This window comes from Lepidochelys olivacea, assembly GCF_965140295.1.
Source record: "Lepidochelys olivacea isolate rLepOli2 genome assembly, chromosome: 5".
NCBI lineage: Eukaryota > Metazoa > Chordata > Testudines > Cheloniidae > Lepidochelys > Lepidochelys olivacea.
Window position 1 is genome coordinate 113922771 of NC_140415.1, and position 12870 is coordinate 113935640.

General features: G+C 43.4%; 1 protein-coding gene across 1 annotated transcript; it reads right to left on the bottom strand.

Annotated features, from left to right (window-relative positions):
* Positions 1-9309: 9309 nt before the first annotated feature.
* On the bottom strand, positions 9310-9885 carry LOC311520321 (interferon beta-like; the record flags this gene model as incomplete). Its single annotated transcript, XM_084627681.1, has 1 exon — positions 9310-9885. The coding sequence occupies one exon, from the start codon at positions 9883-9885 to the stop codon at positions 9310-9312; it is 576 nt and encodes a 191-aa protein (XP_084483807.1).
* Positions 9886-12870: the final 2985 nt, after the last annotated feature.

Below are 12870 nucleotides of genomic sequence, written 5' to 3' on the forward strand. Positions count from 1 at the left end.
CCAGTGAGTCACCGCCCCCAGCCCCCCACCCCCGTTCCTGTGGACAGTTTGGGACTGCGATGGGGTAATGCTCACCTGACTTTGAAGTGGTGGGCGGGAGACAAAGCCAAGAGGGAAGAAATAACATGATAAAAAGGAGAGATGTTTGCCATGCTCTTCCTCTCTCTTCCAGCTACGTCTACAGCCACCACACCAAGCCACTGAAGGGCTGATGATAGGGGAGAGCCTGGCTGAGGAGCAACCCTCCCAGAAGACATGTAACATATTCATGGAGTCTCATTGTGATTGTGATATGTATTCACCCAATAGTATACACAACTCCTTCTGTCCACCAAAGTACCATTGCTCCGAGATGGAGTTCCTACAGTAAAGGAAAACCCCTTCTGTTGCTGTAGTCTGTCTACACTACACACTTACAGCAGCATAGTTACAACACTATAACTATGCTGCTGTAGTGCCCAGGGTGTAGACATGGCCTGAGTGCAAGCAAGGCACTGTTGGTATCCATCAGCTGCTCAAAGGGGTCATGTGTGGCCTGTGGGTGAAGAACATGACCATAGACACACCCCTTATATGCGCATGCAGTAGTGGTGGGCGGGATGGGGTGGCCGTAACCCTCCAGGCAAGTGTGTGTCGGCCTGCACCAAAGAGAACATGTATTATTGTTGGTCTGTAGATGCAGCAATTGCCACTTGAGGGGCACTGTGAGAGTATGCTCCCAAGACTAGGAATGCCTTTAGCCTCCACCACTCAGGCAGTGCAGCTCCCCCTCCCACTCTTAGAGCCATAACTGACTGCCACATGTGTGTATTTGTTCTAACATTGCATTGGCCATGAAGCATCAGTTTATATTGTACATGCTACATTGTGACTGTAAGATCATATTTCCTTTTGTCAAGATGTAACCACCTTATGTAAAATTGAGCAAAATGCTTTAAACGGGTCAGGCACATGATGTGAGGAAAATATACACACTGAAACTGTGTTGTGGTTACAGACGTATGTCCCAGGCCGATTGCCTTCAGTCCTGCGTCTCAGGGTATATGACACTCTAGATTTGCTAGAAGCTGTACAAAGGGAGACTGTCTCTACAGTGTAAACAGGTGAAGTGGTCTAAGACATACTTGCTTTTCTTGGGCAAGATCTCATAAGGTCAGACGACATGTCCTTCCATTTTGCTCAGTTTTGCTGTGTAACAGAATGAAAGCCGGCACCTCCTAGAGCAGAAAACCTCCCAAACGTTTTAGAAACTAATCAGCCACTATATTAAGTCACACGTGCTACCCTCCCCTCTGTTTATGCACAAAGCAGAATACAAGCAGAATAGCTGTACTGTGCTGAGAGCAGGGTGTGCTGGGAGGTCGCTATGCCCCTTGGACTCTGTCGTGCCTTTCTTAGCAACAGAATGGAGGGCTGTGGGTGTCGCCACTAGACAGGTCTGTGCTGCAGTAGGTGACAACCAAAGTATGAGGTGTATAGGAACCCATTTGTCTCTACCACTAGAGCACCAGTGCAGCTATTCCATGCCAACCCAGCAGGCTCAGGGGCAAAATAGTCCACCCAAAGCCAGATTTTTGAGCTTTGTTGAGAGGTGGCACCATTTGGCCCCATGTGTTCTGTATTTCTTGCCTCATTTCCTTGCTAAGGATATTTGCATATCATAATCTTCCCCTTTCTGTGACCTCATAACTTCCTTAGCGAGTTGTTTCTAATGTCATAAGCAGTGGTGACATGTGGTAGATAAGCAGCAGTAGATGACCTTAAAACGTACAATGCGTAGCATGTCCTCAAGCTTAAGGGGGAGAAAGCCTGTGTATTGATTTGTTCTTAATCTTTATTTACAGCCTTCTACCACATTTTCTGAATTTATTTGAACACATTGGATTAGAATGAACAATCCTGGACCTTTGGTAATGAGGGTAATTTAATGACTTATAACAATGGAAACCAAGTGCTCCACCTAAAAAAAAAGTAATAACTTGGGAGTTCTCAGGACTAGGCAGATACAGGGCCAGAATAAGGTGTAGTGATCCTTTCCCCAAGTACAGGGTATATATCGAGCACTCAAGATAATGTTAAAAGGTGCAGTCCAGGTACCCCACGCTACTACATTGCCCAAGGAAATGTGGTTCACTAACAAGGGGGCACAGCTATGCACCAGCTAGTGCATTCCAAGATAATACATGGTCGTCATCTTCTGCACAGAAGTACAATGTATGTGCATGGTCATGAACAAAATGATGCTTGCTTGACTAATGGCAGAATTGTCAATTCCATATCCCTGCCATCTTATTTTGATCCTTTTGTCTGACCACTTTTCCTTGCCAAACTCTAAAGCAAAGATCAAGCAGAGTGCACGCTAGCTGTTCTGAAGCACCAAGGTAAACCAGTTGAATGTCCAAATTGCAAAACCGATACGGAGTGGGGCTAACCCAGATATGATCCCATGTTTTATTGCATTTGATAACATGCCACACAGAATTGAAAGTGGTGGTATATTGCCCTATAATACAAACAAGTAGCATCATGGGTTTTCTATATTTCCCAAACTTGGATGACCTGCTGAGGGGGAAAATTGCTCTCATGAAACCACTAGAGTTTAGCATATCAAGTGTAGACACTTTACTTTGACAGAATGGGCAAGAAAAATATTGGCCTAGCCAAAGCATCGAAGCAACTTGATGTAACCTCTCTTCAAGCAGGCCATTTTAACTCTTCACTTTTACATACTATCTTCAGAGGCTTTCTGTAAACTCCCTGTCAGTAATGACGAAACTGGGAAAAGTATAGGATAGAAAAAGCAGATGTAGATCATCCAAATAGACTGTTGTTGCCAAGTCTGTTGGCATCTACAGAAAACCAAGTCTGTTGGCATCCGGTCAGCAAGGCCAGGGCCGGCGCCGACTCTTCATGAAAAAAAAAATCCCATTTTTAGATCCACTCATGAGATTTTGGCTACTTTATACCTGAACCTGGAAGAAGCACACCTACTGATTTTGGGATCTGTTTTTGATTCTTAACCATGGAGCAAATTCATATCCCACCTGTCAAAAAACACGGAAAGCGAGAGATATTTTTCCTGTGGTGGTTTCTTTTCCCAATTTTTAGTGTCTTTTTTCTTCATGTTTATCCCTGTATATTTATACAAGGCACCCAGTGTACTGTTCCACCATTTTTGTTTGGGGGAGGATGTTTTCTCCATTCTACTAGACACTGTTATGTTTATTGTCCTGCTGTACGGGGAGATTTTGGCAAACCAGGAAAGCGCCTTAAACCACGATTGCTTATTGCATGTGTGTCATGTCAGCAGGCCGTAAAGTGGCCATGCAGCAGCCTCAGCTTGACCAAGGCAGGAGGGGTGGGGCATTTGGGTGCCATAGAAAGAGCAGCTCAACCCCGTGTCCTTCCTGATAAGAATTGTGTTGAAGTTGCTGATACATGCATTTTAGAAGAGCAGGATGTGCCCTCAGGAATGTTGAATAGGACCTCAAGGCTGCAAACTCTGGAAAAAACCCACACCTGGGTAATCAATAATCAGAAGAAAACCTCTTGCTTGACCACTGAAACCGCTTGCTTAACAAGTTTTCTTTAAGGAACATGTCATTGTTTTATAATGTGTAAAATAAGGGGGAAAAGTTTGAGGTAGTGGGACTCTTCAGGACGGGACTCTCCCTCTGGATGTATCTTGCGTTCTCCAGCGGCAGACGGGCTGCCGCTGTGTCACTCAAGAGCCACACTCAGCTTGGATAATTATCAAGGGTTGGGGGTGTTTTACTAACCTGTTGAGACTAAGTAAAGTTTAGCTTTAAGTGAAAGCACTCTTGTCTTGTTCTGTTTGTGCCAGCCATCTATCGTTCGGACGGCCGTGTCTCCCCTGATTTATTTCCTGACAGCAGCTCATACACAGTAAAAGTTACCAAGAGCTTGTGGTTGAAAGAACCCCGGGTAACACTGCCACCACCATAAAAACTGTTTCACAAAGCTACAGGTTTTATAAAGTGCCAAATGCTGTTGGGCTGTCCAGTCCGTAAATAGCTTTTAGAAAATAACAGATCTTCCAACCAGGTCTAAATAATTATCTTCTAGATTTCCCTTACTCCTACTTTTCATCTAAGAATTATGGCACCACAGCAAAATTCATGGCATATTTCCCACATCGTTTCTCCTCCTTTTCCTCTCTCTTGGTCTGTGTCAAGTTTGCCTGTACTTTTCCTTTTATGGACAGCTTCATCTCCCTGTTAGACCAAGGAAAAGAAGGAAAAACATCACAGAAAGGGCTTTACCCTAACAGGCACTAACCACTTCCTACTGAGCACCCTGAACTCCCAGTGAACTAGTGGGTGCTCAGCACTTCTCAGAATTGGGCCCAAGGACTGAACAAATAGAAATTTTCCATGACAGAGAAAACACAGTGACTGTAACATGCTGCATCTTAAGGACAAGATGGCAGCTGCACTAGGCAGGGAGAAAATCTACTTTAAAAAGTGTAGTATTTAGTAAACAGCCTTTAATTTACATTGCTACTAGTAGAAAGAATAGTTAGACAAAATAGGCAAGATTCTGCTACCCCTACTCACACTGAGCAATAACTCGCTCTATTAACACTGATTTCAATGGGGCTTGCTTGTGGGATATTGGACTAGTCAACCTAAGGGTGGCAGAATCTGGCCCAACATGAGACCAATGGGCCAGATCCTCAGCTCATGGAATGCAGCCTAGCAGCATTGGCTGGCTCAATATTATTAGAAGAAAACAGATAAGCCAAAGTAGAAGTCAGTTACAGTGATTGGTGTAAGAGGGTCAGAGCCAGAGCCTGACAATAAAATTCATATATATATGGAGAGAGAGAGATGAATGCTCCAAGGTCAGACCCAGAAAGGTCGAAGCTGTGTAAGCTTCTTGCCCTGGAAACAGTATGCTCAAAGAGAGGAGGCATGCTCTCCCAGAGTCATGACTGGCTTCATAGGGAGTAGTTCCAGAGCATCGCCCTGTGACTCCACGACAACTGGAATCAAAGTGCACGACATGGACAGAGAATCCTGCAGTAACTGACTGGAGAGCAGGAAAACAAAGGGGGATTAGCAAGAGATGGGCGTGCTGGAGTCTCCAAGAGGTGAGATTACAGGAGGCAGAGGAGCCTACGGCTTAACCGGTGGCCACAAGGCCAGAGCGGGGCCGGTGGCTGCAAGTTTTGTGAAGCTTTTGTGCTAAATGAAGGTGGGGAGGTAGCTCCCTTTTATGGACAGCCAGTTAGATGTAAAATCCATTGTAGTTGCTGTTCTCCACTTGCCTTACATGTAAAGGGGTAAAAAATCTCTCTGCAAAGCATAAGTGAAAGGAAGTGAGTGCTCACCATACTGGAACTTCTTAAAATGGAGGAAAAACTATCCCTTTATCTGTCTGTCTGTCTGTCCTCCCAACTGGAGAGTTCGAGAAGGCAGCAACTATGCTCTAAGAAGCCTGGGGCCAGGTATGAACTATCATCAGTATCATACCTAGAAACTACTCATTTGAAACCTTGGATATCTACGTAGATCAGGAAATGTCTAGAAAGATGCAGTTAGCTCTCTCTCTCTCTCTCTGTGTCTCTCTCTCTCTCTCTCTCTCTTTCTTTTTTTAATATTTAACTTTTTTAAGAATAGGGTTGTATTTTTGGTGTCTTACGAGGTTTGTGCACGTGGTTTTTACTTAGCTGGTGGCAACAGCTGATTTCTATTTTTTTCCCTTTTCCTTTCTCAGCTCTTCCCTGGAGGGGGAGTGAAGTTATAGTGATAAACCTGCTGGTGGCATCAGATCTAGTGAGGCTCCACCTCTCCAGCAAGTTTTGTGTAGGTGGATCGTGGTTCTCAAAATACTCTTTGGCACTGAAAGGACTGGGGCAGGGAATCTAATGGGACCAGAGCTGAGACAGATGCTGCAGATCTGTGTCTGGAGAGACCTTTTTGATCAGTGCAGAAACCATAGACTCTGCTGAGTGTGGAGATGGAATGACAGCCACTTCCATGAGGAAGGCTGGGGTCCAACCTGCTCCTCCTCCTTCCTGCCCACCATTGGAAGGATGTGTGAGAACTTCAGTGGGGGATATTTACACAGTTTTCCTCTCTTTTAAGAAATGCGAGCTGGGATTCCTCACAGGCATTGGCTGCTCCTTATGATACAGGTGATATTGTCAAAGAGCTCAACTGAATTCTCCACTCAGCATAGCCCCTTTTTTAATTCAAGGTCTGCTGGCATGAGTGGGAATAGTTTCTCTCTGGCACACAATAGGTTTGGGGTAGTTAGACTTTTTCAGAAGAATTCAGTATTGTTCCTGGATAGTAACTGACTGATGTATTCCCCCTGTCGTAAGTATAAAGGGAAGGATAACCACCTTTCTGTATACAGAACTATAAAATCCCTCCTGGCCAGAGGCAAAACCCTTTCACCTGTAAAGGGTTAAGAAGCTAGGATAACCTTGCTGGCACCTGACCAAAATGACCAAGGAGGAGATAAGTTACTTTCAAAGCTGGAGTGGGGTGGAACAAAGGATCTGTCTGTCTGTGTGATGCTTTTGCCGGGAACAGATCAGGAATGCTCTTAAGAACTCCTGTAAAAAGTTAGGAAGCAATCTAGCTAGAAATGCATTAGATTTCCTTTTGTTTAAATGGCTGGTAAATAAGCTGTGCTGAATGGAATGTATATTTTTGTAACTTAAGGTTTTGCCTAGAGGGATTCTCTGTGTTTTGAATCTGATGACCCTGTAAGGTATTTACCATTTTACAGAGGTGATTCTTTTACTGTTTCTTTCATTAAAATTCTTCTGGGGGGATATTTTGGGGGGAAGACCTCTCCAAGTGGGCTCTTTCCCTGTTTGTACCTTGAGGAAGTTTTTAACCTAAGCTGGTAAGAATAAGCTTAGGGGGATCTTTCATGCAGGTCTCCACATCTGTACCCTAGAGTTCAGAGTGGGGAAGGAACCTTGACACCCCCAAACTGGGGGCTGCATTTTAGAGGTGACAGAGAAGCTTTGATAATCCTCATTCTAATGCCCTATTCCCGCTCTCATTACTCACATGTAATTTTGTTTGTGGTGTGCACTCAAGAATGAATTTTGTCTGTGCTGTGCTCACACAAAAATGATGGAACCGAATGTGTGTGGGGGACACACAAATGATGAGCATTCATGGAAGCCCACACTTAATGGGCGGGCTGGTGCTTGTAAATGTATTGTGGGGAGGTGGTATGTGAAGGCACACAAACCTGATTGATGGAGTTATGAGCAAGCTAATTAAATGGTAACTTAACTGGTGTGTGTTTGAAGGTGTATACTGTCTTGATTGGTGCCCTCTTCTCCCCCCGGCACCGCCCCCCCCAGCAGTAGTTTGGCCTCTTCCAGGACATCTACTCCACCAAACATCCACAACAAGAAGTTATCTGCTCGGGGAAAACAACCAAGGAAAAAGTAGCAGAGGAAAAAGAGGCAGAGATCAGGTGTGGTGCATGGTTTGTTATCGTGGAAAGATTAATTATCACTCCATAGCTCCTTTTTTCCTATGGAAGTACAGTGAACTTGCACACTGATTCATCCGTGTATCTAAGTATGTTCCCAGCTGGAAGCATGAACACCAGTAGGATGGGTCACATACTAGAAGTCACGTGCATAAATACTTTCTGGACTTGGGGTTTTAAGGCTGAACAATAATAGAGTGTTTGGTTGGATTTTTTTTTAACCAAATCATTACCACTCTGTTGCCATTTTGTATAAGAAAATAATTTATTTCAATTATTCTACGATAAAATATCATTAAGCGCAATAAATAATAGACTGATATAAATATCCTGTTACAAATATCATAAAATGATCTGAAACTATTTCCACAATGCACAAATAGAATAAATAGTAGCAACAGCGTTTAAAATTCCACTGCATCTCATTGTAAATCATGTCTAAAATGTTCATTGATTTCAGTTAGTCCTTCTAAAAAGGTTGGTATTTTTAATTTCTAAACTTCTTTGTGACTTTGTCCTGTAGTTGAAAACTGCATAATTCCACTTGGATTCTCTTGCCAGCGCTGATGCTGAACTGCTTGTCTGCTAGAGGAAAGAACTGGTATCTCTTCACCTTCATCCTGGTGAGCTGAAGGTCCGTCCTTCCGTCCTGGTAAAAGAGTCCCGCTTTCCATCATTGCAACCAAACCTGTCTCCAGATGCCCAGCTGGCTGATGAGTCTATGTTGGAATCTCTGACTGGAACTCCCGCCTCAGGGAGCTTGTTTGGAAGCTGTTCCAGTTCATATGTGTTATGCTGTTATACTGTGGTTATACTGCATGTTACAGTTCAGAGGTGAGATTGGATCAGAGAAGAGATCTTAGAAATCTAGAGCAAACACACAATGTCAACAATGTTTAAGGTCCAACCCTTTCTTTTAAAATTCTTAATTGTCTTGTAACTTTTTTGCATCGATATCCTTCATTTTGCATTTTAAACCTGAGTAAATGAACAGAATATTATCACATGAAATGAAATTTGTGCAGTTGGAATTTCATGAGAGTGAATGTACGGCATAAGACATCAAGCATTATGGAGTGTTAGATGTCACTGTGGGAAGAATCTGCAGAGAGGAAGAATTCCACTGCATCCGTCTGTCTTCACCTCAGTAGTTGCAGCATCCGGAGCTGAAATGAAATTGGAAATAGTTGAAACACAAAGGGAAAAAATATAATTTTCACTGAATTGATCTCAAAAAATTAAATGACAATATCTTTTCCACACGTAAGCTCGCAAGTCTTTTAGTATGTTCATATTTTTTTAAAAAGTCTCTAGGAAGCTTCTCAAACCTTGGAATACTAGAAAGAGTTCTCATGAGGACAAATTAATTAATAGCCATGCTGATAATTGTAGAAACACACTATGTATGTCGAAGTCAGAGTGCTTTCGTCATCGGATAATGATACTTCCTTCCCTCCCATACCACAAAGCGCTGGTGAGGTGCCGAAGGATTCCACATATGTGTACTTTGTTGCATGGTCTGCCAATTCCCTACTGCACAACAGTACTGATATGTGAGAGATTATGAAGATGTGCAAAAATAAACAATAGAAGAAACACCAAAAAGTAAATCCATGTCACTGAAAATCCGTTTCCAGGACAGGACAGGAAGAGCCTAAAGCTGCTGCCATGGAAATCAGTTGCGATTTGGCCACTGATCCTATAAAAGAAGAATCAGGCCCTATATAAGCAGAGTTATAAAATATCCGTTATCTTTGTTCAGCTGTATAAATTACCTTAATGTGAATTCATTTACTCCAGGGAAAAGTTTTGTACTGTACCTTAGTTACTCAGCCTTCGAGTGAGTTTGTCAATCAGTTCAAAACATCTGGGTATTTCCACGCGAATGATCTCCCAGGCACACAGGCTGTATTGCTTTTCTTTCAGGAAAGCATCTATCCCCTGAAAGTATTTTTTCACTCTCCGACTGGTGATCTGGAGGTCCTGACTTTCTGGGTTGGTTAAGCCCTTCTCTGTCTGTGCTCTCAAACAAGCCTCCAGCCGCTGAATTTGCTGGTAAAGGCCATTTTGGAACCTGACTATGGAAGCCCCATCCCAAGCACTTTGGGTGAGGTTTTTGCTAAAGATGTTGAAGATCTCTTGGAGGATCTCTTGAATTGCCACCTTGGCATTCTCCTTCTGGGACACTGGGAGTTGGAGGGCATCCTGGGTGGGTTTGAAAGCTGCCCTTTCATTTATGCATTGTGAGGGGAGATTTCCGCTCACTTTCTCCAGAAGCTCCAAGCTCTCTTTGTTCACTTTGTTCTGCTGGAAGTGAAGCATGGTACAGAGCTGAGATGAGATTTCAGTGGAGAAGAGCAGTATGAGGCAAATGTGCAGCAAACACCTGGTGGTCATGCTGATGTCTTCCACTTCTTTTCTTTGTGTGGAACCTTGAGCCTGGAGTTTGTTGAGGGTCCTATGTAGACTGCTGTGTCTTTCCTTCATGTCTCTGACTTTAAATAATTGGCTGCAGAATTTTTGTTTCATCATTTTCTGTTTTTTTTTAAAAGGTTTTTCCCTCCTGGAGGCTTCAGTCTTTTTCTTTCTGTATAATTCACTGCTTTCTAGATTCTTTTACCACGCTTCCTCCTTTTTGTATTGTTGTGAAAGTGACCAAACCCCTTTCACTTATGCTGGATCCACATACATACAGGCTTTTCATGATGCATTAATTTAAAGATCTAATATAATAAGATCATCCACACTTCAGAAGTGGTAATGAGAAGACCGCCAATTCATCAAACCCTACACTTTTCTCATTCATCACTTCCTGCATTTGACAGACAAAACTAGTTTAGGTATATTTAAAGTTTTGAGGCCTGGAGGAAGTGGGAGGAAAGGGTTGGCCTCAGGGGAGCTGGAACAGTTTGTATAGTGGGGCTGTTGAGAGCCATTGAACCAAACTGTAAACTGTGAATATGTATGAAACCACTTCAAGCCAGGGGGTATGGCAGCACCTATGTTCGGCCTCCCAAAAATAATGGTAAATTTCAACGTCAGTCATGCAACCTGAAAAGCACACTTAATATGTAGACACCAGCAAATATCGGTATCTTCCTTCTAGGAAAACACTGGAGATAGAGAGTGAGCTCTGAGAGAATGGAACCTTTTTTAGTTTTTGTTTACTTCCAGATCTCAATGTATATACTGAAGCTGAGCAATCGATGCAGTTAGATGGTGTGAACATGTTGTCCTATTGGTCACTCTGAGTAGTTGACAGTGGTGAAAAATGGAAGGTAATTCGTAAAACAGGATGAGCAATTAGTTACACATACTAGAGAGGTACCCACATGGATGATTGTGATTTACAGTGGGGCCAGAAGGAGGTGATTTGTAAGAGAAGTCCTGATTTGTATTTTTAACAGGCATGTCCCTGGGTTGTAGTCATTCAAAGAATTTTTTAAAAATCAAAATCAGTGTTCACCATTTTGGCTAGTTCCTTCTCTTAACTTTTTTGTTTTCCCCTTGGCGTGGGCAGGGAAATTCTTCAGCTTTGATTTAGCCTCTTTGTTTCCTGTGGTCACATTTCATTTTCTGGTTCTCTTCCCCTAGCACAGACTGTTGTGCTGGATTTTGCCATCGCGGCAGGAAAATGTGTTTTCATCCAAAAAGAAAACTATTTTCACTGAAATTAGAAAGGAAGAATCACCTGAATAAACCATGAAAACATTTCTGTGCATATTAATTTGGTTAGAGTCTCCCAAGGCTTCCTGCACTTTGATAAGAACTATCAGAGTCTTGCATCAGCTACATGAAAGTTTCTGAATAGTGCAGAGAAAGCAGACTTAGCAGAGCCCCCAGATTGCCATGCACTACGCTCCCTATTCTCGCATTACTTTCCATGGGTGTTGGGGATGCTTATCCCACACGAGGGTGAGTCCAGAGAAGATGTTGAGGAGAGAGGGAAATAAGTACTGTAGTATGAATACTAGGAGAGGATAAGGTAACAAAGTAATCACAGGGTAATGCGGGGCAGGGGAGCCAAATCATCTTTTTCAATAAATCTATATGGTGACAATAATTTAGGGGTACTTGAATAGTTGTTGTTGTATGGCTGCTGAAAGCCAGTGAACAAAACTGTAAACACTGTATATAATGGAGACCATGCATTCACTTGCTAATATTTCTTGATGCTGCTCAACCCCAGCACCCCTACTTCCATCTTCCCTGCAGCAAGTAGGCAAAGAACCAGTCTATTATTTGAGAAAACTTGGTTACAAGGGCCTCAGAGCCTGCTGCAGAGGATCCATGCAGGGGTAGAGCCCTCTGCTTATGCCTCTTCCCTGTGCCACATGGAAGGGTGTGTGGGGTGAGATGAGGTGCCGTGGAGTCAGAAGCTTTTGCTCCCAGTTCCCTCTTGGGGTGTTCTCCATACAGTTATGATCCACGTGTGGGGCCTGGAACGAGCAGACGCGCATTGAGCTGGGGCAGTACTACTACAGGTCTGGTGGGTGCATCTCTCCATGTCACCTACAGAGAGTATCTGAGGCAACTGCAGTCTGAAGGAAGCCCTGGTTTCATGGCTGTAATGGAACCTCGCTGACAGGGACCGGAACGGGGCTCTGAGTGGTCCCAACAACTGATGCAAAAACTGAGTAGCTCTGTGTGAAAAGACCTAGTGTTCTGTGTAGAAGCCACAGGCTCATCTGCTTCTATGATGAAGGCTGGGGAGAAACCTGCTAGTATCCGCTCCTGCCTGCCAGTGGAAGGATAAAAGTGAGCTGAAGTGGGGATGTATTATTAGCATGTTCCTCCCTTTTTATCCCCCTGTGGTTGGCTTTCCCACAGGAAGGCCTGAAATCTTAGATGATACATGGCATCAAATGGCTTCTTCAATAGATGAATGGATTTTTTCCACATAGCACAGCTTATAAACAATATGATGGGATGAATGTCAGGAGGTTCCCCACTGCACTCCCTGGGCAACAAAGCAGTTAGAGTCTGAAGAGTTTGTATGGCTCCCAGGTGCTATATGACGGCCATGTTCCATCAGAGGGGCGGGGGATACGTTATGGGGTGGTGATTTTGTAATCCTTGACTTTTTCATGCAGTCTACTTTTGCTCTCATTATTCTCAGATGATTGTGTTTTGTCAATATAACCTTTGGCTCCAACTACGTGAAGGAATGAATGAAGGGAGAAAGATTTGGGCAGGAAAGAACTTGGATAGCTGATGGCTACAGCTCTTGGAAAAAACTGCACCATAAGAAAGGAGAGGCATTTGTTTTAAGAGTTAACTCCTTGTACATGCCTCTAAACCAACAGGTCCCAAACTGAGTTTCCTGAATCAGTGGCAGTACGTGGAGTACTGGGTGATGGTCTTCAGAGAACTGGCAGATCC